Here is a 27,996-nt window from a genome sequence, read left to right as displayed (position 1 = left end):
ACGGCGTGTCGCGGGGCGGGCCGGGGTGGCGCTGTCCCCGCGGCCCCGCTGCGGCCCCGGGCGGGACATGGCCCCTCGCGGCCGGCCCGCCGCCGCCGCCATGCCCAAGAGGGGCGCCCGTAAGCGCCTCAAGTTCCGGGCTGATGATGTGTGCTCCGAGAGAGGTGAGAGCCCCGGCCTGAGGTAGAGCGCGGCTGGGCCGGGCCTGCAGGGAGCGGCGGCTGGGCTGGCCGGAAAGGAGGGGCTGGGCCTGTGGTGGGGCCTGAGGGCGAAGGGGCTTCACCTGAGGGGCTGACGGGCCTGGGGGGGGGAGATGAGGCCGGTGCAGTCGCCCCTCGGTGGGGGGGAGCCGGGCCCGCTCGGGGGTGTGAAGGGAGAGAGCTGCCCCTGGCCGGAGCTGGGGGGGGGGAGGCGCTGTGGGGTTGAGGTGGGGGGAGAGGGAGCCCTGAGCTGAGCAGGATGGGGGGCTCCTGGCCTGCTCCTCTCTGCTGCGGTTCCTTCTGCGTCTGTGCCCCCCGTTGAGGGATGGCGGCTTTTAGCCCTTCTCTCCCCTCGCTGTAATCCCTAATCCTGTTGATGCCGTCTCCCGCAGTGACGGTGGCGGATTATGCGAACTCAGACCCGGCTGTCGTGAAGTCTGGACGGGTGAAGAAAGCCGTGGCCAACGCGGTGCAGCAGGAAGGTGAGTGTGTGCCGAGAGCCTGCCTTCCCCAGGCTGCTGCCCTGCGCTGCCAGCCTCGGCGGGATGGGGGAAACACCCCTTCTGTGGCCTGAGAGATTCCGTTTCATTCAGTGCCTGGGAATGAGTCTGTTCCTCTGCAGCATCAGGTGTTTGGGATCTTAGGCAGCAGGTTTTGCAGAAGGGTGGTAAGAATTGCTGAGTCTTTGTCAGTGCCTGCAATAGGCCTTTTCCCATTAACTATTGGGTGTTATCTCCTGCTTGGAGCAGAAATTAACATGATAGGAGGCTTTAGTACCTCCTATAAAACTGTCTCCAGTTTTATTAGCCGGTAAAAGTCCTCGAAGTGGGAATATGATAGTGCTGGCAAACCTGTTCCCTCCCTGAGGGAACCCTGCTGAGGGTGTTGCTGTTTCCTTGCTGAAGTGCATAAGCAAGGAGCTTCCTGGAAAGGTGTTGCAATATTTAGTTATCAGCTTCCTCTTCGGTTTTCAGCTGCTGGGAGAGTGCATTCTGACCTAATACACCCCGTTTGCTTGAGAAATGTTAATGTTTAGGCCTCCACTCTTAATGGAACTGGTCACACAGGCTGGACGTGAATGCTGTGAGATTGACAGTGAAGACTGAGCCCTTCATCTAGGAAAACTCTTGTTATGTTGCTGGAATCTTTCACATTTAAACAAAATACACTCTTTGCATGAGTGCCTGTCATGGGGGAAGCTGTATGGGGCAGTGTTGCTGGTGAATATCCTTTTTAGCTGCTACTTCTTAAGCTTTTAAGATGAGGGCACCTCCCTCTTGTTACCTCCTTTGTAGCAGACTGGGGCTTCCCTCTCCTGTTCAGCCTTCTATGTTCTCTCACCTTGCCTCAAAGTACTGTGCTTTGGCATCATACCTGCCAAACTCTTGTCTTTTCTTTCTCCCTGCCCCACTCTAAGTCCTTGCATCCAGCATCACCTGCTTTGTCCAGCTGAAGCCCTCTTCTGAAATCCTGCTCTGTTTCTGGCTCCTCTCCATGTTACCTGCCTGACTACAGGTCACAGCAGCTCCCTGCCCACCCCTTCCTCAGGTCTTTGCTGTGCAAAGTCGTTGGGGCTTTCCCCTCCTTATGTGGGATCCTCAGGATTGCTCCTCCCCAGCCTGGGGCTGTGCTACAGCTTTATCTGGTGCAGTCCTGACGCATGCTACAGCCTTATCTGGTGCAGCACACTGGGACATGGGGACAGCAGCCTCTGCCCCGGCAGCTTCAGCCTTTGGCCTCACTCACCTCCTGGCTCCAAGTAAACATGGTGCTGTGAGTGCCAGCAGGCAGGGAGCTTCACAGGGCAGGGAGCAAAGGCCAGGGGGAATCATCCTGTGCTTTTTCCTCCTCCCCATCCTAACCCCCAGGGATGGAGCAGAGATTATAACTGTGAGATGAACAGAGGTGCCTCTGCAAGATTACAGTGAAGTATGAATGGACTTGTGCTGTTCGACTCAGATGTTGATCTTTGCAGAGCATGAGGGTTTCTATTTCTAACTCTCTCTCAGAGTCTCTGTCAGTTGTTGTCCTCTCTTGCTTGGCTGTACTTGGTGTCATAACTTGTTGCTATTCCTGTAGCCATCTATTTCTCTCTCTTTTTGCCTGTAAAAGGTGATGTAGAGAGGGCATTGTTATTTGACAGTGAGGGATGCCTCTGGCATGAATGCATAAGGTTTAGAGAGTAACCTGTCTTTACTGCCTCACATGTGGACTTTTCTGCCTCAAGGAGCCCTCAGTTTACAGATCCTGTTAAAAATGACAGCAAGGATGTGCCTAAACATCTCCTCAACCCAAAACCAAACCAACTGACTCGACTTGCTGTTTTCCTTACTAGGCCAGAGTCTCCCTTCCCTACAATCTGGGATAAGTGGAGCTCCTGCTTGCTTGGCACCCAGTTATATCATTAGTGGATTATGTGTCATTGGCCACAGGATCTCTTTATCCTGCTGAGAAGGGAGTGTATCTTTTCTGTGTTCACAGAATGATTACAGAGCAGGTGCTGGCTCTAGGCTGAGCAGTGGCCATGCAGGGGAGCTCTGGTGTGCAGGGGAACCCATGAGCTCTGTAGAGAAAGAGCGTGTTGTTTCTATTTGGAATTGTAAACAGCTTCAGCTAAACCAGTGGGATCACCTGCATAATGTGCTGGTGCTCATCCTCATTGTTCACTCTTTAAAACAAGAAACTGAATAATGATGTTTCCAGTTCACTCAGTGGTGCTAATCTTTTGAGGTAAATCTTGGGCTCAGGATTTACCTGCTTGTATCACCCACCAGAAAGCTTTCATGCAGTTCTTAGCAGCAGCTGTGGCTCCCCTGAAGCCCCTCCTGAGTTTGGAGCACCATCTCCTCTCTGCTGGTATACTCACTGTGTGGTTGCTTGTCATTCTAGTAAAATCCCTCTGTGGTTTGGAAGCTTCTTGTGTTCCTGCTGAGGAAGTGCTCTCCGTATCGGGAGAGTCTTGTGACAGCAGTGATGAAATGGATACGAAAGAGAGCATCAACGGGCGAGCTGCCTCTAGAAAAAAGAAGAGCAAAAGGCACAAAGGTAGGGTTGTACTGTCACCAGCCTCTCCTGAGGGCTCTGCAGGGGCTGCTGCTGTGGCTTCTGCCTACGTCATGTTAATATTTGCTAATTACCGGCTATTCACGGGGCTCTTTGAGGCGTTTTGTAACTTGTCTGTGCATAAAGGAATGAAATGCCAAGGGTTAAATCAGTTGAATCTGCTGGGGCTCCTCAGAGGTGTTGCCTTTTTGCAAAGGCAGAGCTTTGGCTGTGAAATCAAAGCCTGAGAGCTCCTTCCTTTCAGTAAACCTCTCTGAGCCTTGGCAAACAAATGCTGCTCTTGAAATAGTTGTGAAACTACCACTGGACAGGTTCTTCTCTCATTGAGCTTGTTGGTGAGAGCATGTTTGCTTTGGGGAAGAAACTGCTGCTGTCCATGATGCATTGGCTGGCAGAACACAGGCTCTGTCATTAGGGTGTTCCCAAGCTGTGGTTTGTTACAAATGAGTGTAGAGGGCTTTTTTTCCAGCAAGCAAGTGAACTTGGCCCTAGTGGCATTGTGGTAAGGTGATGCCAGGGAGCTGTAGCCTTCAGCACTTTGTGCAGCTCTAGAAAGCAATTTGCATTGCAGTGGAAGCAATGGACTGTTCAGCTCCACTGTGGAGTGAGCTTGCAGGAGTTTTGAAGGAAGGTTACTTCCAGGTTGAGAAACCAAGTTTGACTTGGTTTCTTGAGCTTAAGAATAGCTTTAACTTTCTTAACGTTGATACTGATTTATGTAACACATTGCCATCCGTCAGGGACTGCAGGTGCACAGCACTCCTCTGGGATAGGAGTTTAATCTGTTTTATTAAGACATGCTTCAGAATTCTGGGAAAATAAGGAGTGGCCGGAGTTATGGGAGTTAGCAGTCTGGAAGGACAGGATTCTGGTCTGTCCCAACCTTGGCTTAGTTCTGCTGTGTGTTTAGGGAGGGAACAAACCAGTAAGAGACCAGGGATGCTTCTGGCTGTGCTCTGCAGTTCCGCAGTTGTAGTTTGATGGCTTCTTGAGTAAGATGAAACAGCAAAGTGGATGTGACAGCCCATTGTGGGTGTGCCTGCCATAAATCCAGAGTGGTGCAGGGAAGAGATTACATGCAGAGCTTACTTTGGCAATTATCACATGGGACTAAAGTACTGCCCTTTGCTATTAGCCTGCTGCCTCAGGATTAGGTCTGGCACCCTCAAGTTCTTAAACACCTTCTTTATGCCACCTATTCACAAACTTTGAAGTTTTTCTGTTAGCACCATAAGCAGGTTATATGTTGTCTTAATGTTCTTAATGCTCAGTATTGTTTAGTTAGTTATGTTCTTTACAGGTATTTTTGGAGCACTGTCTGTGGCAAAAGGTGTGTTAAACCCACTGCAGGAATGAAGGTGTTTCTGTGCCTTCAGTTCTGGTTGATCAGTTCTGACACCTCTGGGAGGAAGAATGGGCCATTCCCTTCCAAGAAGCTTTAATGAAATCAGACTTAAGAGAAGCAGCTGATCAGCCAGTTGCAGAGAGTTGTTTGCTCTCCCTGGCAGAGCTTCTATCAAAATACTGTGACCATTTGAACAAAGACCTGACAAGCTTGGCAATGTCGTAATGTTCAGGGACTTCTAGTGCAAAGCATTTTTTGCTGGCCTGTTAAATGAGCTTTCATGAAGTTGAAGTTAAATGACCTGATAAATGGGTTTTGATAAAAACCCATGAGCTTGGCCCTGCTTTACATAAAGCTGCCTCTGTATTTGCCATCAATTTTTATTTCTTCACTTCAGTGTTATTTTTCAGCTGTGAAAGTGTCAGGCATTGAAATAGGGTCCAAAAAGGCTGTGGGGTTTCCATCCTTGGATACAGTCAGAACTGGATGGGATGGGATCCTGAACAAAAGGATCTCATCCAGCCTGCTTTGGGCTGGGCTGTTTGGACTAGAGACCTCCAGAGGACCTGTCAGCCTGCATTACTCTTTGAATCTGCCATTTATCATACTTGTGCAGACAGTGTGGCAGGGATAAATGATGGCGTCTATCCAGCAAAGGGCAAGCGTAATGGTTGTGTGGATGGGCAAGGGCATGCTGATGAAAACCAGTAGCAGTGGTAATGAAGTTGTATTAACCTGGGTGTGTTTGACCCTATGTCTATACATATTTCAGCTGCTTACCCTGTGCTACCAGTAGTAAAGTACATGCTTCTAGATAAGACTTGATAAAGAGGTCACTTACTACGCTAACATACCTTCATTGCCTTTAGAAGATCCTGATGGGGGTGGTGGAGAAGAATACCCCATTGATATCTGGCTGCTGTTGGCTTCCTACATTCGCCCTGAGGACATTGTCCGCTTCTCTTTGATTTGCAAGAAAGCCTGGACTGTTACTTGCACTGCTGCCTTTTGGACCAGGCTCTACAGAAGGTGAGATTCTAAAGACTATAGGAGTGCTTCAGCAGTGACTAGCTCTGTGGTGCTGTAAATAAGGAAATAATTCCCTCTTGGCTACTGTCCTAGAATGTTTGCTTATTGATATAGTGATGGGGGCCTCATCTGGCAAGGGGTTGTGGTATATTGCATCTGCTTTATATCTGGAGATGGATCTGTGTGACATATTCCTGTATATAATCTCTTAAGTATGATGTGTGTTCCTGCTTGCCATGGCCTACTTGGTTTGGTTTGTAACAGTGTGCTTTGGCTGTAAAGCACTCAAAGTGCTTACACTAGAGTCAGTGCCGTTACCTTGCTGAAAGACATCACTGATGGAAAGTTTGCCCTGCCTCAAGCTTTGACCATGGCCACCTTCCTGTAATTAGAGTGGCCTGAGAAGGAGCTAAGGCATTTTGGAGCTGTCTCAGTGGCAGAAATAAAAGTAAATAAATAGATAAATTAAAAGGAAAGCAAAGAGGTGGTCAGACTTGAACCAAATCCTCTGTCCTGGTGCACAACACTGTTGACTTTCAGGACAGAACATTTGCTTTACATTTCTGTGTCTTTTGTCCACGAGGAGCAGGCAGGTGGAGTGGGGATCAAATAGCAGCCATAGTCATCCTCACCCCTGTTTTTTAGTGTGAAGTTCCCTCGCAAAGGCTCCTTTGGCAGTGGATCAAGGAATGACCCTCAAGCACAGGCAGACAGCTCAGGTAGTTGTCTGCAGGGATGCAGTTGCACTCTGCTAAAGTGAGTCCTTGAGAGCCTGCAGGAATCTGCAGGTCTTTGTGCATCCTGCAGCTAAAACACCATCTGGGCTCTCTGGACAAACTGTCTGCAAGGAATTACTGGGGAATTGTAGGATGATGTCTGTGTATACCTGTCTGATATGGGTGAAGCCTTTAAGACTGTCATGCGATTTCACGTAGAGCAGTGCAGCATGCTTGAAGCACTCAGAGCTGACCAGAGGTCCTCTGATCAATCAGATATTCAGTTTTCTCTCCACGTGCATCTCTTTCCTAGCTCTCCTCTGCACATCTCTGCCATTGTAACCCTTCAGCATGGGCTGGGTTTGTTGTTGGCTTTTCAGGCACTACAGTCTGGACGCATACCTGCCCCTGCGCCTGCGCCCGGAGTCTATGGAGAAGCTGCACTGCCTCCGAGCGTGTGTCATCCGGTCGCTGTACCACATGTACGAGCCTTTTGCAGCTCGAGTCTCCAGGAATCCAGCTATTCCAGACAGTACTCCCAGCACTTTAAAAAATTCCAGAGTAAGTGGAACCGCTGAGGAAGTTGGGTATGTCTGAGAGGTTGCTCTTTCTGGGTTTTTTTCGTTCCCTTTCTAGAATTAAAATGGACCATGTTTAGATGGTGCCAGTGAAACTTGGCTGTGGGATGACTTCCAACTCTGAATAGTCATTTTAAAAAGTACACTGGTTACTTGTAGAGCTGCTACTGCAGAGGTTTCTGGTTACACTTCTGGGTAACTTCCACTTTAATTCCTACCACATCTTTATACCAGCAAAAAGGCACTTGCTGACTGAATGCCAGAACTGCTAGGGTTATTTGCAGCTCTCTCCTCCCCTGTTGCAAATTTGTTGCTGAAAGGAGGTTGTAGTAGGATCAGCTTTTATATCTTCTGCTTTATTCTGACACTGTCTGCCAGAATACATCTTTTCTCCAAGCAGGCATCTGGAGAGATGAGAAGTGCCACTGGTAGCCTCTTAAAGGGCATCCTTTCGTACCGCGCTCCTGTAGGTCATCCATCGGCTCGGGGTCTGGGCAAGGAGGGCAGCGAGGTTGTGAGCATGGCAAGTGTCTGCTTTGGGACTGGGGCTGCAGTTGTGTTGGGCTGGTGTGGGCAGGCAATTCCCTTTGCTATCCCAGCTTGGAGCACTTGCATATCTATTCCTCTTTAATTGCTGTAGACCATTAACTCTGAAACGCCTCTGCGTCTCTTGTTTGGGTTTAACTTGCAACTGGCTGATACTCTGTGAGCAGCTTAAGCAGCAATGTGAATCCTTCACCCTCCAAATCCAAAATCAGAAGCTTGTTGAAGGAGGTTTTGGGGGCCAAACTGAGGTAGTTTTGATTCAAGAGCTGGACTTCTTTTCCATGCTAAATAGAGCAACCTCATCGATCTGTATGTGACATCCCTCCTTTCTTCCCTCCTCTCCTGGTGGATACTGGAAACGACTGTCACATGGCTCCGGGTGCATCCAGCAGTCCCACAAGCAGGTGGTGCTGCAGAGCAGCAGAACAGCACACACTTCTACGTGCAGTCTTATCTCTGCATCCAGAGCTCTTCATTCTCGTCCCGAACCTCCGCTTTGGGTATCCTATCTCTTGAAAACCAAAAAGCAAAACATTTCTAGGAAATGCCAACTTAACCTTAATCCTCCTGGGTCTGACTTCCCACCACTGCTGGAGCTTGTGGCGTGGCTGTAGGAAACCATGAAATGGTGCTGGCAGGGTCAGCATTTTGGAAGCATTCACGTTGACATCATAACGGCTTTGGTGCCCACTGCTAGTGCTTCTACTGTACTAACGGTGTGAGGAAGGTCCTTTGGGTGCAGTCCTTTATTATGCAGCTTGTAAAAAAGGAAATTAAATGGTGACAAGGCTTGTTTGACCTAACCCCTTGGAGCAGAAACGTGAGCCTGGTCTTGCTGCACTACTCCACTGCAAGACTCCGAGCTCCACCTGTGTTACCGTGCACAGAAATGCCTGGGCACGGCTGGTACGGAGGAGGAGCTGCCATTGCCTCCTCCCCACGTTCTGGCTTTCATGGGCTTTGGTTCTACCTTTACGGGTCGTTGAAACTAATGGCAGATGCCTACAGAAAGTGCATGTGGCAAGAGGAGCCCCCAGCCCCGGGTGTTACCAACTCCAGCTTTTCCTCTTTAATTTCCTTTTTTCTTTCCCTAGCCTAGCTTGTGTGGGACACTGGAGCTGTTATGGTGTCAGCAGAAGTGTTTGCCCTTTAAAGAGACCCCCATTATTTTTGGCGGAGCGGCAGCCGCACGGCGCGTCTGAAGGGCAGGACGGCTGACGCGGGGACGACATCCTCTGCCCTTTAGGAGGTACTGACCATTTTGTGCTTCACTACTTGCCATGACCAAACAAGTTGCTAGACCAGGCTGTCTCTGCAGGTGCACCACAAATGCTGCTGCTGGTGGAGTTGAACTCAGCAGCATCTGCTGCTCACCTCAGTAACTCTCAGTTACTGGAGAACCTTTCTGTCAGTAACCTCCCGGGTGGAGGCTACCTGATACATGTTCCTGAGCTTGACTCCACGTAGCTGCTTTGTTCACCTCATGAGGATAGTTGAGGTAAAGGTCCTTTAAGGACTCTCGTTTATGGACATGACTCAGAGTTGAAGTAAAGGCTCTCTTGTCACCCCTAGGCTCTAGTTACAGAGCCCCCGTGGTGGAGGTTGGCTCTGGCTTTGTTTCGTTTGGGGTCACGCAATCCTGGAATGAAATGAAATGTGTGCTTCGCCCTGCAGTGCAGTCAGACCGTCTCTTGGAGTGGGAGAGACAGTGAATGGGTCATGCGGAGTTGTCTTTACCCATATTAGTCTTCCTTTTCCTGCTGACACTGTTCAGAGATAAGACCAGCTGTGGCGGGCTGGCATCTGTGGTGTGGAAACACTTGCAGTGATGGCTGCACCGATGTGCCAGATTCTTTTCTTGGCTGTTGAAGGCTACTTGCTTCTACTCACTGGTAGACAGGGAATTGCCCTCCTACTCAATTTAATACAGGAGCTCTGCTGAGACTCCTCTAGAGCGAGTGCTGCATGCTGGGATGGAGCCTGTGGACCACACGGAGGTAACTGGATTAGGTTGGAGGACTCCTGGTGTGTGAGTGCTGGCTAGCTCTGATGCTGTTTGAGGCCCTTTCCTCATCTGCTTTTAAGAAGGGACAGGAGGTTGATCAGCCCATGCTATCCTGGAGGTGGTTTTTATACTGTGAAGTCTGACCATCAGTGCCTAGTGATGCCAAGACCTTCTTTTGACACCACAGTGGCTTAGGAACTTTATCATCTGTCACCTCATAGCTTGTGTACTGGAATTTGTATTTCCCTCTGGATCCTCGCCTTTCAATCCTTACTCTGTTTTCAGTTGTTCCTCACTTCAGTCCTGCCTGGCGTCCAGTTTAGTGGCAGTTCCTGGTGGTTGGGTAAAGTGGGTGAATCTGTTCTGCTCATCTCTGCCTTAGGAAAGGGGCAAAGTGTGCGCTGGGGTTTTTTGTTTAGCACGTCAGTGCTCCTTATTGTATCATCCAGCTGCATGACGAGTTGGCCAACTCGGAACTGGGAGTCCTGAGCTGCTGAGTGTGTTCTTTGAACATAATTCATTTGAATAAATGGTTCCTAACTGCTCCTGTGTAACTGTGTTTGTCAGTGGAAGCCTTTCTGCTCTGCTAAAACTTCCTTAAAGTGGTGCCTCAAGGTTCCTCAGTTTTGTATTTCTTTTCTTTCCACCTCAGTGTCTGCTTTTCTGGTGCAAAAAGATTGAAGGGAACAGACAAGAAGCAATGTGGGAATTCAACTTCAAGTTCAAAAAGCAGGTATGAAAGAAGAACCAGAATGGCTGTGAGTTGGTTTTGAAGAGGAAAGGAATTTTTTGGGTGGTAGAAAGGAAGGTGGAAACTTGTTATGTGCTCAGACACCAAATGGAAACTGACTCCCCTGGTAAATTAAAGCATGTTTTGAACTACCCTCAGTTTTCAGGCTGTATTTAGAATCTTAACTTTGCTACCCTTCTTTCACTTTAAGATTTGCATCATTTGTTATCCCAAATAGTCTAATCTTTGGGTCATTGATTACTACCCAAACCCAAAGACCGTTTGACTTCATTGCTCAAAATATAGACCAAAATCTGAACCATCTGGTTTTCCCATTGGAAAGATTGCCCAGAGAAGTGAAGAAATCCAACACTGCCCATGAAAATCTCCAGCTCCTGGGAGGAGCAAATACTTTCAGGCAACCTTGGGAATTCTGCAGCTTTCCCCTCTAAAGAAATGGTCCTGCAAATGAGATTGCCTGTCCTGAGTGATGGTGTTTTGTTGTTTAAGTCAAGCTCTGCCCCAGGGTATGGGAATGCACTGGGAACCTGTTAGCATGGGTGAGAGGCAGCCAAACTCTCATCATAGCATCCTGCTTCACTAAATAAGTCTCTTTCTTTCAAGTCTCCCAGATTTAAGAGCAAGTGTTGCAAAGGTCTCCAGCCACCCATTCAGTATGAAGAAGTCCATACAAATCCAGATCAGGATTGCTGTCTACTGCAGATCACCACCTTCAACTTCATATTCGTGCCAATAGTCATGGGTATGACGTTTACCTTGGTAAGTGTTGGAGAAGGCTGCTCTGCAGACTTCGCAGGTGTAAGGAGATGCAGAGGACTCCTCGTTAGTGGTGTGTAAATGACGCTGGTGCATCAGCAAACCAGTTCTGGGAATCTTAATGATGAGAGGAAATGCTGAGGATCTCCTCATTTGAGCTTCTGCATTTCTGTCAGCTCTTCCCTATTTGGTGCAGCAGATAGAGATGATGTAGAGAATGAGCTGTAGTTGTTGCAGCATCTGGGGGCAGGGTAGCTGCTAGTACTCCAGTAGGGTATGAGAGGAAGGGATGCAGGAGAAGAGGTCTTCCTTCCTCAAGAAAATACCACCTTACCTTATGGCAGTAAAATCTGAGTGCAAAACCCTGTATGGCCAGACTCTTCCCATGTGTATATAGACTCACAGAATGATTCACAGACTGATTTGGGTTGGAAGGGACCTTAAAGCTCCTCCAGCTCCAAGCCCTGCCACGGGCAGGGACCCCTTCCATAGAGCAGCTTGCTCCAAGCCCCTGTGTCCAACCTGGCCTTGAACACTGCCAGGGATGGGGCAGCCACAGCTTCTCTGGGCACCCTGTGCCAGCGCCTCAGCACCCTCACAGGGAAGAGCTTCTGCCTAAGAGCTCATCTCAGTCTCCCCTCTGGCAGGTTCAAGCCATTCCCCTTGGCCTGTCCCTACAGGCCCTTGTCCCAAGCCCCTCTCCAGCTTTCCTGCAGCCCCTTTAGGCACTGGAGCTGCTCTCAGGTCTCCCCTTCAGGAGCCTTCTCTTCTCCAGGCTGCCCCAGCCCAGCTCTCTCACCTGGCTCCAGAGCAGAGCTGCTCCAGCCCTCGCAGCATCTCCGTGGCCTCCTCTGGCCTCGCTCCAACAGCTCCATGTCCCTCTGGTGGTGTTGCCCCAGAGCTGGATCAGGACTGCAGGGAGAGGTTCTCCCCAGAGCACAGCAGAGGGGGTGAATCCCTTCCCTGCCCTGCTGCTTACACTCTGAGGGTGCAGCCCAGTCATGGTGAGCTTCTCATTGACCCAACACCCCTGTTAGGGACTAAGCAGGGCAGTGATTTCCAGATTTCTCTGTCAGCCACTTGCTTCCAGTTCACTTCTGGTAGTGGTCATATTTGGAGTTGCCAGCCAGAGAGAACTGGTTTGAATCCAGTGCTGTCGATTCAGAGCCTACTGTGAAGAACTCCATCTCTTTCATCTCCTGAGGCACCTCCTGCTCTCTTTTTCTTGCAGTTCACCATCAACGTGAGCACAGACATGAGGCATCATCGCGTGCGCCTGGTGTTCCAGGACGCTCCGGTTCGCAACGGCAGGAAGCCGCGCCTGGAGCAGGGAGTGCAGGTTGTGCTGGACCCCGTGCACAGCGTGCGGCTCCTGGATTGGTGGCACCCACAGTACCCCTTCTCTCCAAAAGCTTAGTGCTCCCTGGGCCTCAGAGCCGGCGGGTGCCTCCCTCTCAACAGGCTGAAGAGTATGTCAAGGAAGCAGGAAATCCTTTTTATTTCTTAAATAAATTCTGCAGTCTTCTTGCAAGTGGTTGAAGCAGCTGCGCTGGTCTGTATGTATAGAACTTCTGGTCAGTGATGGGCAGAGCTGAGTGTAAAGCAGAAACTCTTTGTAAACACACTTTTATGTAAAATTCCAATTTTATGATTTGAAAGGCGCTCCCTGGAACTGTTCATTTAAAATCCTTTTGGTGCTAACGGCCGTGGTCCTGTTTTCTGTTGTTTGGGAAGAAACAGGAGGTTTTTGCTTTCCAGCTTGAATACGACCAGAAATGATGTGCAAACCAAACCCAGGTTGGTTTTCCTGCAGCAGGATGGTGTTCCAACACAGCGTGGTCTCTGGGTGCCTGAAAGCAGCAGGGATCCAGTAATTCATAGTCCAGCAGATCCGAGTTTAAGGAAAGAATAAATGATCAGACAAAAGGACTTCTTTCAAGGAGGAGATGTAAGGCAAAAGTCTTACTTGCATGTAAAGGTACTCCCAGGTGCTCACACTGCTGCTTCCTCTTTGAGAAGATCTAAAGCTTTAACCCCAGAAGGTGCTTTTCAGAGAAGATAAACGGAGGGAGGGAGAGGAGATGGAGGGGAGAAATGAAACTGCAGCAGTGATGAAGGACTCTTGTCTTTCCTGAGAGCAGGCTGGGGGGGGTGCACATCCTGCTGCTGCAGATGGGGTCTTACGGAGGAGCAGTGGCAGGCAGAGGACGAAGCGCAGTGTGCATGAGGCACAGAAGCAATAGGAACCCTGGGCTGGGATTTGCTGCCTGCTCATCACTAGCTCCTCAGTCCTGCTCCTCATCAGATGTTGCCTCAAGCAGGAGTCACTGAGTGGTTTCCCATGTATGTTTAGTGATGCTTCTGGAAGGAGGGAATTCTCCATCCCAGTTTGAAGTTAGTGTACAAATACCCCATGATTCTGCATAGGTGCCCACGAGGAGTTCCTTCCACGTGTCTCTGCCGCTCTGTAAGTCACCAGCTGAGGACCCAAACTTGGATCTACATTCAAGGCTCTGCCATGTTGACTTCAAACATACTTGGGAAAACTCTGCCCTCACTTCCCCTTTTCACTGCTGCTGAACTTGTGTTGGTGCCGCCAGGGAAGGTTTTGGAACAAGATTAGTTGAAGTAGAGATAAGGGCAATAAAAGTGTGCTGTGACTCTGATAACAAAGCTGGTTCCCATGATAGCAGAGCCTGGCCTGAGCTGTGCTTGCCTTTGTGGTACAGGAGAGGAAGGGCAGCAGGTTAGTGCTGGAGCTGCGTGGAGGCTGCAGCTGAGGTGCTCCATGTGGGTGCTGCGTGGGAGGAAGCTGCTCCAGAGCACGGGGTGAGTAACAGTCATGTTCCTGTGGCGGGGTTAAATACTGCTGAGCTTTGTGACAAGTGCTCAGGACTCACAGGGTGGAGTTTCTCCACTGCTGCTTAGTGGGTGAAGCAGCATCAGCTGCGCAGTTGCCTGTTGTCTTGGCCCCGGGGGCTCTTGGGTGGTGTGGGCTCTCCTGGGGAGGTGTCTGTCAATCAGAGCCTGTTTCCTGCAGAATCCAAGGTGCTTTAAAGTGCCTTTGAAGGTGTTTTCCACTACAGACCCTGAAACCTGTTTTGCAGGAAGATGCCAGCACCATGTGCCTGGTGATCGCTGCTTGGGCTGTGCACAAGACATGGGTACAGAGGGTGAAGGCAGAGCTGTTTGCTTCCCTGGGTACAGAGGGTGAAGGCAGAGGTGTTTGCTTCCCAGCCAGGGCTGAGCAGGAGGATGGAGCAGGCTGGTGGCCATCAGCCCTTCCCTGTGCCTTGCTCTTGCTCTGGTGAAGAAATCCAGAGCAAATCCTGGGGCTGTGTGTTTGTGAGATGTGTGAGAGCAGGAATGTTCACATCAGGCCTAGGGCATGGCCAGGATGTGCCCCATGCTCTGGGGCAGAGGTGCTCCAGCAGCACCAGCTCCATATGGTGGCTGGTGGCTCCCAGCCCCAGCACTCCCTGGGCAGGTCTGGGTGGTGCAAGTGAAGCAGGAAGCTGGTGAGTGGGATGTTTCCTGCTGGGTTCGATTAAGGCCATTTAGCTACAGAGGTGCCTCTGCCCTGAAGCCTTTCTCCAGCCTGAAATGTATAAAATGAAGAATGATGATGTGACCTTTTTCTTTGCAAGCAGCAAACCTTGTGATGGCCCTGGAGCTGGAGGCGTGCCGAGCACAGGCAGGGATTGGGAGCTCCTGTGGTCCATGTGAGGAGGCCAGCGAGGCGGCAGGGATGCTGCAGAGGTTGGGCTCTGCTTGCTGCAGGGCATCATGTTTCCCCTTCTTCCCTTCCCTGGAGCATGGGAACCCCACGTTGAGGTTTGCTCGCTGATGTGGGTGACTCCTGGCTGGAGCTCAGCCCAAGCAGGGGGTCCTACCCTCTGTCCCCCAAGCCCAGCCTCTCTTCCAGGCTGTTCAGTGTTCCCCAGGGCTGGGGTGCAGTGAGGCTCTGGTGCAACTGCTCTCCATGGTCCCTGCCAGGGCTCCAGGCAGGAGCTGCTGCTCTTTGCTGTATCACAATCACTCTTTCCCATAGGATGCAACTCAAAAGGGTCCTCGTGGTGTGGAAATGGAGCTGTGCTGCTCTCCCTGCTGTGTGGGGCCCTGGTTTACTTCTGCTTTGTCCTGCTCAGGCTCCTGAATAATGGAAGGGCTGTAAGCAGATCCGGCCCAGCTCTCCGGTTTCCCCAGGGGAATCATGGAAGCTTGGATCCCCAGCCTCCCCCTGCCCCTCTCCTTGCTAGGGATCCAGTGTAGGGCAGGGCTGTGGGTAAGGTGGTTGGTACCTGCTGTGATTCCCTTGTCCCACCCCAGTGCTCACTCCAGCCCCAGATGGGGGTACGCAAGACCCCATCGTGGTAGGCAAAAGGGGCTGTGTCGTGGCTGTGGATTCCTTTCTCACTATGGGCAGGCTTGTGGAGAGCCTCATGTGCCTGGAGAGAGGCAAATCCTGTCCTGAGATGGCCCATGAAGACCCCAGGGGGATTCTGCTGCACCTCGTGTCAGTGGGGTGTGCTCCCCAAAGGGCAGGGTCTGCAGTGGGGCTGCCAGCTGCACCCATAGGTCCCATGGGGACCCCAGGGCTGCGTTGGGCACCATGGCTCCAACCCTCCCCTTCCTTCCTGCATGGGTGGGAAGCACTGAGCCCTGGTTCCTGCAGCTGCTGCCGGTCCTTTCCACATCCCCCCCTGAGCCTCACATCCCATCCTTGCCATGTGCAGTCACTGCTGGGGTGTTTCCCAGCTCCCTTGGTTGTCCTGGTGTCACTCAGCCCTTGTCTGGGTGCACATACAGGCCTTGGTGTCCCCATTGAGCTCCCGGGACCCCACGGGCACAGAGCCACCGGCATCCCGTGCTGGGAATTTAAGGATTTAAACATCAAGCACCGTGAGAACAGGGAAAGCCAGTGGATCTGGGAGCCTGCGGATGCCTTTCCCTCTCCTTCCCAACGCCATTACCTGCTTCCTGTTGTACCTTATCTCTCTGCAGCCACCTTTGTCCTTGCAGGTTTGTTTGAGCCGGGCAGTTCCATCTGAGCCCACAGCGAGCAGCCGGGGCTGGAGGGTGTCCCAGGGTAGAAGACAAAGCCTGGGAAGAGACACTGGGGCCCTTCTGAAGGTAGGAGAGCTCCAGGCCATGGAACGGGCTCCACACTCTGTGTGGATAAACGGGGAGGATGGGATGGAGGCAAGGGAAAGGTTTTCCTCTCTGGATGCTGTGGGTGAGTTGTGTTGGAGGGAGCGGAGGAGCTGGTGGGTAACTAACTCATGGGTGCTCCAGGGCCGTGTTCCCATTGCGGGTCCAGAGGAGGGAAGTGATTGAGAGAAATGAGGCTTGGAAGGTGGAGGAGCAGGGGACAAACTGGGCCATGGGAAGGGCTCACATTGGCTGGTGGAGCTGGAAGGGGCTCTGTCCTCAGCCAGGGCTGCGATGCCCGATGCTCCAGCGAGGAGCTGGGATGCGCGGGTCCCCATGAGGGATGCTGCCAGCTCTGGGGGCTGCAGTTCTCTGCTCCTGCCACCTCAGCACAAGGGCTGGAAAAGAGACGGGGGCAGAAAGACCCCACAGCTCCTTGTCACCGGGCTCCCGGCGTGTTCCCACCCCGGTGCCGCCCAAGCGGCAGGTTTCCACCGGGCCCTGGGGGGTTCTGATGCTGGCAGCGGATGGCTGGGTACAGCCGGTGCCGTCGCAGGGGGAGGCTGAGGCTGCCCCATCCCTCCCGCAGCGGGGCCCGGGACCCTTGGCCCCATCGCACCCGGGTCCCCCCCATCCCTGCGCGGGGCAGCGGCCGCTCCGGACGCTCCTCCTCTGCGGGAGGCCGGCGAGGGCCCGGGGTGGGGCTTTGCCGAGCGAGGAGCCGGAGCGTGGCCGCGCACCCCGTGAGTCTGCGCTGCCCCGGGGGGGTGCTGGGATGGGGCTGCCCCGGGAGGGCTGCGGGGCTGGGGGTCCCCACGCTGTCAGCTCCGGGGACCGGCTCACAGCCGAGTGTCCAAGCAGAGCCCACCCTGTGCTGCGGGGCTGGAGGAGACCTGGGTTGACCTAAAAGCGTTGGAGCCCTGCGCTACTGAGATGGGGCTTTTCCCCCTCCTTCCTCCCTGTGGAGCCGTGGGTGAGCAACGCGATGTGGTGCCCATCAGGCTCCAGCCAGCTGTGGTGTGTCTGGTGCTGGGTTACATCCTGCCCCCGGGTGCGGGTGATCTGGTTGTGATGCACAACCTTCTCCCGTGCCTGTTTCCTCCAGCACGGAAAAGGTGCTTTGGCAGCGGGACACTGAGCGCTGGTTGTTCCCCTCCTCCCCATGCGAGAGCCCTGCTCTGCCCAGTGCTGGAGGAAGCAGCTGGAGCCGCCTGTACACAGGGAGCATCCGGCCCTTTCTCAGGCCTCGTGGGACCGAGGTTGTGTATTTACTCCTTCCCCTTCCCCTCGCTGCTGGACTGAATCACAGCCACTGCGTCACACAGCACCGTGAGGCCGGGAGTCTCCCACTGAACTGGAGGAGTTTGACTGGGGGGCTCTCGGCAGCTCTTGTCCACCAGCACCATGTCCCCCAGAAGCAGGGGAATGGCTTCTGGGAACAGCCCCACTGAGGTGTGGAGCTGTGGGGAAGGTGCGTGAGGTGCTGGGGCAGGAGCAAGGACATGGATGCTGCAGCCCAGGGATGGGGCTGTGGCCCCTGGTTGTGCCCAACTGACTGCGCTGCTTTGTTTCTCTATGGGCCTGTAGGGGCAGGCCAAGGGGAATGGCTTTAACCTGCCAGAGGGGAGACTGAGCTGAGCTCTTAGGCAGAAGCTCTTCCCTGTGAGGGTGCTGAGGCGCTGGCACAGGGTGCCCAGAGAAGCTGTGGCTGCCCCATCCCTGGCAGTGTTCAAGGCCAGGTTGGACACAGGGGCTTGGAGCAAGCTGCTCTAGTGGAAGGGGTCCCTGCCCGTGGCAGGGGTTGGAGCTGGAGGAGCTTTAAGGTCCCTTCCAACATAAAACTGCTCTGGGATTCCATGATGTGAGGAGCGGCCCTGGGTGAAGCCCAGCCCTGGTTCAGGAGAGCTTTCCCCATGGTTTATGGCATGGCTTGGAAGGACTTTCCCTCCACGTTTGCACTCAAAGGTACTTGGACCTGACAGGCTGATGTGCTGTGAGCACCCAGCTGGGGTTGCCCTGCTCGCTCCGTCTCCAGTTCCTCCTCTTCCAGCTCATATTTATAGTGGAAAAACCCCAGGCGAGCACAGGAGCCAAGCCCCTGCTGCAGGGCAAAACACCTCAAGGGCTGTGTGGCTTCCTTGAAGGCGGCTCCCCCACGGTGGGGACGGGTTCCTTGCCCAGCCAGGACAAGGGGGCAGGCAGGAGGGGCTGCGGGAGCTGCTTTGTCCTTGCGCTGCAGGAAGAGCCTTTCCCAGGGCTCCGTGCCAGGTCCCGAGGTCTCGGTGAGCGCTCCCGAGGGCCGCCCTGACCCCAAACCCTTCCCCGCTGTGTGCGATGCCTGCGTTTCCCTTGCCTCCAGCTCCGGGTGCTGTGTGGGTGCTGCAGGGTGCGTTTTGTACCTGGCTGTGTTGGGGTGTGTTCCCCCCCCCACTGCCCGCTCAGCAGGGATGGTGCAGGACGGTACCAACTGTGCCCTATGGCTGCTGCTGGGATCACCCCTGAGGTGCACCCAGGAGCTGTCCCCCCTGCCCCATGAGCCCTGGCCTGATGCGCCCTTTCCTCGCGCAGGTCTCGGTGTGCCCGGTGCTATGCGATGCTCCCTGAAGCGCTCCCTCTCGGCTGCGCTCGCAGCCTCCTTCCTCCTCCTCCTCTTCCTCTACGGGGGCAGCCGGCAGGAACAGGATCCCCCAGAGGTGAGTCCCACACCAGTGATGTCCCACGGGCGCATCCTCCATCCCCGCCTGCCCCACACGGACCCCAACCTCTGCTCCCTGCTTTGCACCCCATCACCCCCACCCCAGCTCTGTCTCCTCCTCTCCCTGGCGTTGCCCAGGGCAGGACAGGGGCTCCCCTGTTGTCACTGCCCCGTGCTCACGGGTGTCCGTGGTGCTCTGGGCTCTGACCTGGCTGCCTGCGGCTCCCACCCAGGTGGAGCTCGGGGCCTTGGCCCCAGACGCGGTCCTGCAGCTGCTGCAGCCGGAAGGAGCCCAGCGCATCCTCAGGGACATGGGCGGCCTCTCTGCACTCCACAACGTCTCCTACCACCTCCTGGCTGGCTCCCTGTCACCCCACAAAAGTGAGTGTCCCCGGGACCCCCAGCACGGACCTGCCCCATCGCTGCTGCCGCTGGGCAGGGGCGGCCCTGCTCCAGCCTGTTTTGAGGGGGCACACCTGCCCATACCTCCCCAGCCAACCTTTGCTGCTCTCTTTGTCAAGACGGAGGGGTAGAGGAAGGTCCGTGTGCTCCAAGCATGGCCCCTGCTCCTGCACATTAGGGCTGGGGTGACTGCAGGCGTTTGCGTTTCCCAGGTCTCTGCTGGGACGGTGGCTGAGATCCCCTCTCCCTGGGCTGAGCTCCAGTCAGGAAGGTGGAGGTGGTGGGGCCCAACTGTGGGGATAATCATGCAGTGTGGGAGATGTTGATCGAGCTCTTTGGTGCATGAGAAGCATTTCTCATGCAGACACCTTGGGGCAGCCCCACATGAGCCTGGGCTGAAACCAGAGGCTCAATATGGGCCAGGGGCTGCACAGAGGAGCTGCAGGGAAGCTGTGGGGAGGGAAGGGGTGATCTCATCCTGGTGAGGCTGTATCCACGAGTTTTGGAGTCGGGTAGGGATGTGCAGCCGTTCCACGAAGCCATCCCTCCCCGCACGATGCCTCTGCTCTGCTCCTCCCCACCTTTGCCTTTGTAAAGGTGTTTTCCCCCAAATATTTCCTCTTCAGAGGAGCCCTGGTTTCTCATCCTGTGCTCCCCCTGCCATTTGGGTGCCTCCCAAGATGCTGGAGGCTTCAGCTTAAGAAAGGACCTACCAGCCTTGACCTGGGGCCATTGTGGGTTGGGCATGGAGAGGGCTTTTTGGAGCCCCCTCGCCGTGGCACATCCCAGGTCCATCCCCAGCCTGCCAAAGCCCTTCCTTTGCCTTGCAGAATTCCTGGCGGTGGGATTGGCATCGGTGCAGCGGCCGCGTGGCTACTACCTCCCGGCCACGCTCCAGTCCCTCTTCAAGCAGTCGACAGAGGAGGAGCTGCAGGAGATGGTGGTGGTGGTGCACTTGGCTGACGCCGACCCCACGTGGAACGTGCGTGTGGCCGCCAACATCGCCACCAGGTTTGCTCAGCACATCCTCCTGGGCCGGCTCCTGCTCATCCACGCTCCCCACGAGTTCTACCCCACCCTGGAGGGCCTCAAGAGGAACTTCAATGACCCGGAGGAGCGGGTGAGGTTCAGGTCCAAGCAGAACGTGGACTACGCTTTCCTGCTTGCCTTCGCTGCCAACCTCTCCTCCTACTACCTGATGATCGAGGATGACGTGTGGTGCGCCAAGTCCTTCCTGATGGCCATCCGCAAGGCTCTGGCTTCCCAGGAGGGCTCCAACTGGGCCACGCTGGAGTTCTCCAAGCTGGGCTACATCGGGAAGCTCTACCGCTCCAGTGACCTTCCTCGCCTGGCTCGCTTCCTCCTCCTCTTCTACCAGGAGATGCCCTGCGACTGGCTGCTGGTGCACTTCCGCCTCCTGCTCACCCAGAAGGATGCTATCCGCTTCAAGCCCTCCCTCTTCCAACATATGGGCCTCTACTCCTCCTTCCAGGGCACCGTCAACAGGCTGGAGGATGACGACTTCCAGGCTGATGCCATGGACCTGCCGGACAACCCTCCAGCGGCCTTGTTCACCACCATGTCTGTCTTTGAGAACTACGAGCCCCTCAAGGCCTACAGCACCGCCGAGGGGTACTTCTGGGGGAAGGACCCAGCAGCCGGCAGCACCTTCTCCATCGTGTTCCAGCAGCCGGCCCGTGTCACCCGTGTCCGGGTGCGCACCGGCTCTGCCGAGCGCCGGGGGGACATCCTGCACGCCGGGGTGCTGGAGCTGGGCCGGCGGCGCCGCGACGATGGCCGGGACTGCTCTGCCTACACCATGGTGGGCATCTTCGAGAAGGGGAGCTGTGAGCGGCGGGGGCTGGAGAGGGGCGTCCCAGGGCCTGTGGAGTGTGTTAGGATCCGGGTGACCCGGGACCAGAGCGAGTGGCTCATCATCCAAAGCATCGAGATCTGGACCGCGGCGGGCACCTGACCGTGGAGGAGGCAGGTTACAAACGTCGGTGCAGTTTGTACTCAGAGGTTCCTTGGTTTCCCTGCTCCCTTTTTTTTGGATGAGGAATTAAATTATTGGCTCCTGCTGGCGCCTGTGTCCGGAGGGATGTGGGATGGGAGCAGGAGCAGGGCCCCCAGGCTGAGCCTGGGTGCAGGGTGAGGGGAGCAGAAGCTCCATGAGGAAGGATGGGGTAGGGGACAAAGGCAATCATCTGATGAAGCCACAGCTAACCAGGCAGTGGCACCTCCTGCAGCCTCTCCACACCATTCCCTCCCCACCTGAGTTTTCTACCCCACCAACCACCTGCAGGTTTTCCTCTCTTATCCCATTTTCCAGCTGTTCCCGGGGGGTTCAGGGATACTGCTCAGCAAACCCTTCACCCTCCAGGATCAGGGGCATAGGGCAAGAACCTGGCCACTGGTGGTCACCCATGTCCCAGTGGTGGTCAGGGGGCACCAGCCACCAGATGGACCCATCGCACCAGTACAACAGCTCCCATCCAGCCCCAGTCGTGCTGTTCAGACCCTTCCAATAGACTTTTCCCTCTTGGAGGAGGGAAACCAGGGACCACCCTGTGTCCACAAGGGATTCACACCGAGAAAGAAGGACAGAGAAAATGGGGCTTTCTTAAGGGAGAGAAAGGTCCAACCATTGAGCCCATGGAACAAGGACGTGTAAAGCAAAACATGACCCCAGTATGATGTGAAGCTGGAGCAGCCACTCAGTGCTGGAGCCCCAGACCTGCTGGGATGGGACCTTTCCCTGAAAAACCAGCCAGCCAGGTAACAGAGTTTTGTCTGCATTTAATACAGAGATGCTACATGATGATCTCCAGCACCTTCCTGACATTGTCAATGTTCTCAGTGGGACCAATATACACACGGCAGAATCACTTCAGTTTCCTCCACACAGCCCAGGTCCAGTCAAGAGCTCGTGGGAGTGCCTGGAGCAGTACAAGTGTTCCCTTCCCAGGGCCCCAAGACCCAGAGGAGTGTTTACAGTGCTCCTGCAGAGACTTTGCTCAGGACACGAGTGCTCCTGACCATGCTGTGAGAGCATCAAGGGTTACCAGTGTGGGTGCAATGAAAAGCCTTCTCCCCAGTATGTTTTTATCCCTTGCTAAAGCAGGAAAAAAAAAACATGTAAGTCAACCTTTTACCTGTTGGTCTCTTACTTGTGAAGGTACTCACCAGTGCTGTGATCACCTCCTATGCAGAAGCAAGCTGCAGTCTCAGTTATGCTGGTGTAAATCTGGACACACTCCACTGAAGAGAGTGGAAATGCCCTCTGTTTACACCAGGGTAAGCAGCTGACCCCGGGCAGGGAACCCCCTCCTCTTCCTTCCAGTACAACACACTCATCTCAGCACCAGGACGCCCAGTTAACATTGGTGCAAACTGGAAGAGGAGGAGGAGGCTTCTTTGTCCTGGAGAAGCGCCACTAACTTATCCCACATAAAAATTAGCCCACTGTCTTTATCCCAGGAAGACTCAGCTGGGTTCCAACACTGTATGGAGACCTCTGTCTCCAACACAGGGGTGGGATGATGGAGACTGGAGCTGCAGTGTCTGCTCGAGTCAGCCTATGCATCCAACCATGTACATGCAGCCACGATGAGCACAGACCTCAGCCAGGCAAGGGGTCAGGAGCCTCTGGGCTGAGGGGTGAAGGGACAAAACCATTTTGGTCTGTTGCTCTCCATGAAGATGGTAAATCAGAGAGGGTTAAAGCTTTCAACCACCACAGGGTCCTGGAGGATGACCTGCTGTCCGTCTCGAACAGCAGAGCTGCCCTGGCTCTTGGGAAGTGGTGCTCAGCAAAGATCTAGCTCAGCATCTTGTGGCGGTCAAAAACTGTCTTCCTCTGCTCCTGCACTTGGCGCTTCCAGCGCTGCTGGGCCCCCTCCACCCTCTCCAGCACCGTGTTGGCTCTGGCCCCAGATGGGGTGAGGGCTGCAGCCAAGGAGCGAGCATCCTGCAAGGGAAGGAAACAATGAAGGAGATCAAGGCATGGGCAGTCCCAGCACAGGAGGTTGCTGGAGTGGGGCCAGAGAAGGGCAATGGAGCTGGTGAAGGGCCTGGAGCACAAGAAACATGCACCAGCAGCACAGCCTCACCTCATTCTCCTCCTCATTGTGCAGGGGCTGGGTATAAGCATCTGGCTTCCGGATCAGAGGGTCCACCAGCACAAGGAAAGCCATGTACAGCAGCAATGCTCCCACCACAGACAAGTAAATGATGATGATCACCTGCAGTAAAAGACAGCAGGGAGGAAAAGAATCAGTATATAGGTGAGAAGCAGCACAGAGGCCAAGAAGCTCCTTTCACAGCTGCCTCGGATGCTGGGTCTCCTCTCTCATTCTGATTTTGCTCACTAGAAAGTCCCCTGCACTTGCAGCAAGTGCTGATGAGACACAAGTGCCACAATGTGCTGCTCCTCCCTGCACTGTGCCAGTTCAGGACACATGCTGCATGTGAAAGGAGCCCAACAGGATGTGCCCCTGCTCAGAGGTGCTTGTCACTGTCACGCATCCTCAGCAAGAAACCCTTGCTCCCGTGCAGCCTGCTCCTCCCTGCCAGGAGCCCTCCTGGCTCGCACATGGTGCCCCTGGCACTACCACCATGGTTTTATTTCCCCTTCCTGGGCTCTTCTCCAGGCACCCACCAGTGTGGCTGTGCCTGGGCTGGCGTGGCATGGCAGGGAGAAGGAGCCAGCCACAGGGAGCAGAGCCATGATTACCTTGATGGTGGTGGTGCTGCGCTCCTCGTACTTGCACTCACACAGGAGGCAGTAGGCCTCCACATCATTCCCTGGCACTGGCATTGGCTCCACAACATGCAGGCAGTTGCTGCAACACAGAGAACCCAAAATCAGCAGCAGGCCAAGCTGCAAGCAATGCTCTGGGGAAGCACACTGGGGTGACTTTCCCTGTGTCCCAGCTTTCCCATCAGGCTGATAACACAGATCCGGGTTTGAGTTCCCTTCACAGCTCAGCTAATTCCTGGCACAGACTGTCCAAGCACCTTCTGCAGGGATCTGGTCCTGGTGAAAGGAACAGGAGGGTACACCCTGTATCTGCTGAGAGCTGTGCCTTAAGGAATCACACCCCCAGATTCCTCAGTCTCTGTTCAAAAAGTGCTCCTTGCCTGGGCTGAACATCCCCTACCAACAAAACCAGCTTCCCCTGCAAATGGAAGGCAGGGAATCACTTCCCCAGCGCCAGCTGGACACTCGGGAGCATTGGTTTTCACGGACTGAACCCACACCAACTCACCAGTCCTTCTGTGACACATTCTTGTTGTAAATGTGCCCGCTGATGTTCCGGTACGGGGGGCAGATGCACTTGCAGCGGATGTCCTCTGAGCTCTGCACAACACGAGGAGGTGCTGTCAGTGAGGTGCGGGGACATTTCTGTGCCCTCAGCACCCGGCCGGTGGGAGAAGGCAAAACGTTCTCCAAGAGGACCTCACACCACGTCTCTTCTTCCTGCACTGCTGCGTTCACCTCAAGAACTCCACAGTTAACCCGCCTGCCCAGGCACCAAGTACTTTTCATACACATTCTAAAGTGCAAGCTCCAAAACCCAGCAGAAGGCACAGCAGAGGCCACTGCCATCAAGAACACACCTCAGCCCTCCCTGTCTTTGTGAAACCCTGTTGCTTCTCCGCTGCTTTTGCTCCTGTCGCACTGCCCGCACGGGTCAGGCTGTGTCTGAAGCAGGTCACTCACCTTGCTGCCTAGTGCCGGAGGAGGAAGTATGCAGCAGAGCAGCACCAGCAGCAGCACGGAGCTCGCACACCTGGGGCTGCACTGGGCAAACATCATGGAAGCCTGAGGAAACAGAAAGTCACATCCAGGACAGAGGATCTCAACTGAACGCAGCCGTAAAGAGTTAACTGGAGCTTTCTTTTTGTGCTCCTCTTTGCCTAGGAGGTAGAAATATATCCCTGAATCAAGGCAATGATGTCAGTGAGAAAACTCCCGGAAACACTTTACACAGGTGCCAAGAAACACTCCCATTGAATAAGCTTCCACCTTCTAGAGCCACACATCCCAACTACAGCAGTCCTGCAGCAAGTATTGCTGACCCCCTTACACAGTGACTTCTGCAAGTCCCCAGCACCCTATTGTATTTTGCATATGCAAAATGCACAGATAAGGCTGTTCAGAGACGTGTGTCTGAATTCAAAGGAGTATGAGCCTGTTTCCTTTGCCACAATAGCAGACTTAGTCTCCACAAGGCTGCAGCCCCATGCATGAGGGCAGCACAAAAGGCAGCTGTCCCCAGGGTGGCATCAATCCTGGTGTGCTGAAAAGCCACCTCAGCACAGCTTTACTCAGGGAAGGTAATAAACACCTTCATTAATCAGCTCTGTAGGGCACGGGTAATCCCACAGCTCACTCCAGGCTATTTTCTACTGGCTCGCATGATCCCATGAGTATTTCCATCACTGGAATATTCCACCACTGTTTGCTATACTCCTGTCAACATCAAAAATGATTATTATGGATTGGAAACACCAAGTTCCCTTTCTTCTTTAGACAAAACACCAGCCACCTGTAACAAGCTGATCTGCCAAACCCCATCAAAATGCATTCCAGCCTTATCAGCTTATCACAGGGTTTCTTAACCCTCTGCACCCCAGTCAGAACCATAGGATCATAGAATAGTTAGGGCTGGAAAGGACCTTAAGATCATCCAGTTCCAACCCCCCTGCCATGGCCAGGGACACCTCACACTAAACCATGGCACCCAAGGCTCTGTCCAACCTGGCCTTGAACACTGCCAGGGATGGAGCATTCACACCTTCCCTGGGCAACCCATTCCAGTGCCTCAGCACCCTCACAGTAAAGAACTTCTTCCTTAGATCCAATCTAAACTTCCCCTGTTTCAGTTTGAACCCGTTACCCCTTGTCCTGTCACTGCAGTATCTAATGAAGAGTCCCTCCCCAGCATCCCTATAGGCCCCCTTCAGACACTGGAAGCAGCTCTGAGGTCTCCACAGAGCTTCTCTTCTCCAGGCTGAACAGCCCCAACTTTCTCAGCCTGTCTCCACACAGGAGGTGCTCCAGCCCCTGCTCATCCTCGTGGCCTCCTCTGAACTTGTTCCAACAGTTCCATGTCCTTTTTATGTTGAGGACACCAGAACTGCACACAATGCTCCAGGTGAGGTCTCAGGAGAGCAGAGTAGAGGGGCAGGATCACCTCCTTGGACCTGCTGGTCACCCTCCTTTTGATGCAGCCCAGGATACCGTTGGTTTCTGGGCTGTGAGCGCACACTGAAGCCAGCTCATGTTCATTTTCTCATCGACCAACACCCCCAAGTCCTCCTCAGGCTGCTCTGAATCCCTTCTCTGCCCAACCTGTAGCTGTACCTGGGATTTGCTCCAACCCAGGTGCAGGACCTTGCCCTTAGCAGACTATTTGCACACCAGGGTTGGAGCTCTCCATCAGAAATGCTGTGACATAGCTGGGCTGCACCGTGCACACTCCTCATTGCGGGTGGGTTTAGATTACTACTTGTTTGAGTTGTTAACAATGAGGTGTGTATCTGGTTTTAGCCTGCTCAGGTGAATTCAGGTCACCCAAACAAGTCAGGGACGTAATTCTTAATAAAAGCAGGGGGAAATGTAGTCTATTGCGCCATGTTGATAAACACGTTGGATGACTCCAAATCCACCCATCATGACCTGTAAAACATCAATAGCCATACAAAGTGCTGTTTATGGGTATTCTTTCAATGACTGACAATGTATGTTCAAAGGGGTGCTTGCAAAAACGCCTTAAAACTCTTTGTTTTCCAGACAATCAGCCAATCTCCCAGCAGCCATCTGACTAAAAGCATCTGTACCTGGACCAAAACCCAACAGCACTGTGACGCATAGCAGGGGAGAGGGACCGTGTGTGTGGTTATGGCCTTGGAGGGACCAAGGAGCATGGTACTCCCAGGTACGAGCCCCCCCACCGAGGTGGCCCATAGCACATCTGCATCTTTTCCCTGGGAGCATCCCAATAAACTCCTCACCTTTAACACAGACCCACAGCCTGGTTTGTGTTGGAAGGGACCTTAAAACTCCTCCAGCCCCAACCCCTGCCACGGGCAGGGACCCCTTCCATAGAGCAGCTTGCTCCAAGCCCCTGTGTCCAACCTGGCCTTGAACACTGCCAGGGATGGGGCAGCCACAGCTTCTCTGGGCACCCTGTGCCAGCGCCTCAGCACCCTCACAGGGAAGAGCTTCTGCCTAAGAGCTCATCTCAGTCTCCCCTCGGGCAGGTTAAAGCCATTCCCCTTGTTCTGTCCCTATCTCACCCGGAGCCCTTCCAAGCCTCTATCCATGATGCTCCCATGCCCACCACGGGCTCTCTGCTCTCCCCAGCCCCAACACCCAACCGCCCCGCTCGGAGCTTCCCCCCCCCCGGCAGCAACCCCTCCATGCCCGCCCAAGGACAGCGGATGCTCAGCGCTGCCGAGGCTTCCACATCCCAGCTCCACCCCATCCAGGGGCCGGGCCTTCCGGGGTGCCCCCCGCTTACCCCAGGCCGCTGCCGCTGCCGCCGCCGAGCGAGCGACCACCGTGCTCCACCACAGAGACAGCCCGGGGCTGGGGGGAAGCGCATCAGGGAAGGGAAAAGGGGAAGAAGGGAAGGGGTGGGAAAGGGTGGGAAGGGGTGGGATGGGGTGGGGTGGGATGGGGATAGGATGGGATGGGGATGGAATGGGGATGGGATGGGGTGGGATGGAAGGGGCCGGGATGGGATGGG

At 54.1% G+C, this 27,996-nt stretch overlaps 3 protein-coding genes across 9 annotated transcripts; 2 read left to right on the top strand and 1 right to left on the bottom strand.

The window, feature by feature from the left end:
* The first annotated feature begins 16 nt into the window (after positions 1-16).
* TMEM183A (transmembrane protein 183A) lies at positions 17-12,690 on the top strand. Of its 4 annotated transcripts, none has more exons than XM_061442798.1 (8): positions 17-164; positions 593-682; positions 3,090-3,245; positions 5,481-5,637; positions 6,734-6,914; positions 10,135-10,215; positions 10,837-10,992; positions 12,221-12,690. In XM_061442798.1, exons 1-8 carry the CDS (start codon positions 68-70, stop codon positions 12,404-12,406), a joined length of 1,104 nt encoding a protein of 367 aa, XP_061298782.1. In that variant the 5' UTR covers positions 17-67; the 3' UTR covers positions 12,407-12,690. The 4 variants fall into 4 exon arrangements, with proteins under 4 accessions (XP_061298782.1, XP_061298781.1, XP_061298783.1 ...); XM_061442797.1 differs by having other exon boundaries at positions 5,478-5,637; XM_061442799.1 differs by lacking the exons at positions 17-164; positions 593-682 and adding an exon at positions 705-867 and having other exon boundaries at positions 5,478-5,637.
* Positions 12,691-14,559: 1,869 nt separating this feature from the next.
* On the top strand, positions 14,560-21,317 carry LOC133263139 (alpha-1,6-mannosyl-glycoprotein 4-beta-N-acetylglucosaminyltransferase-like). 4 transcript variants are annotated; one of them, XM_061442793.1, is made up of 5 exons: positions 14,560-14,748; positions 16,012-16,122; positions 18,709-18,833; positions 19,069-19,216; positions 20,068-21,317. In XM_061442793.1, exons 3-5 carry the CDS (start codon positions 18,729-18,731, stop codon positions 21,210-21,212), a joined length of 1,398 nt encoding a protein of 465 aa, XP_061298777.1. In that variant the 5' UTR covers positions 14,560-14,748; positions 16,012-16,122; positions 18,709-18,728; the 3' UTR covers positions 21,213-21,317. The 4 variants fall into 4 exon arrangements, with proteins under 4 accessions (XP_061298777.1, XP_061298776.1, XP_061298780.1 ...); XM_061442792.1 differs by having other exon boundaries at positions 15,994-16,122; XM_061442796.1 differs by lacking the exons at positions 14,560-14,748; positions 16,012-16,122 and adding an exon at positions 16,804-16,883.
* Positions 21,318-22,020: 703 nt separating this feature from the next.
* TMEM9 (transmembrane protein 9) lies at positions 22,021-25,357 on the bottom strand. Its single transcript, XM_061442801.1, has 5 exons — positions 24,963-25,357; positions 24,508-24,599; positions 23,973-24,081; positions 23,350-23,481; positions 22,021-23,207 (listed from the first exon to the last, which is right to left on the bottom strand). Exons 1-5 carry the CDS (start codon positions 25,056-25,058, stop codon positions 23,058-23,060), a joined length of 579 nt encoding a protein of 192 aa, XP_061298785.1. The 5' UTR covers positions 25,059-25,357; the 3' UTR covers positions 22,021-23,057.
* Between the last annotated feature and the right edge of the window lie 2,639 nt (positions 25,358-27,996).

This window comes from Pezoporus flaviventris, unplaced genomic scaffold, assembly GCF_033815535.1.
Source record: "Pezoporus flaviventris isolate CSIRO_AGI_PZ_B2104156 unplaced genomic scaffold, CSIRO_AGI_Pfla_v1 ptg000253l, whole genome shotgun sequence".
NCBI lineage: Eukaryota > Metazoa > Chordata > Aves > Psittaciformes > Psittacidae > Pezoporus > Pezoporus flaviventris.
The sequence above is the reverse complement of the archived record's forward strand: the minus strand, read 5'-3'. Positions and strand labels throughout refer to the sequence as shown.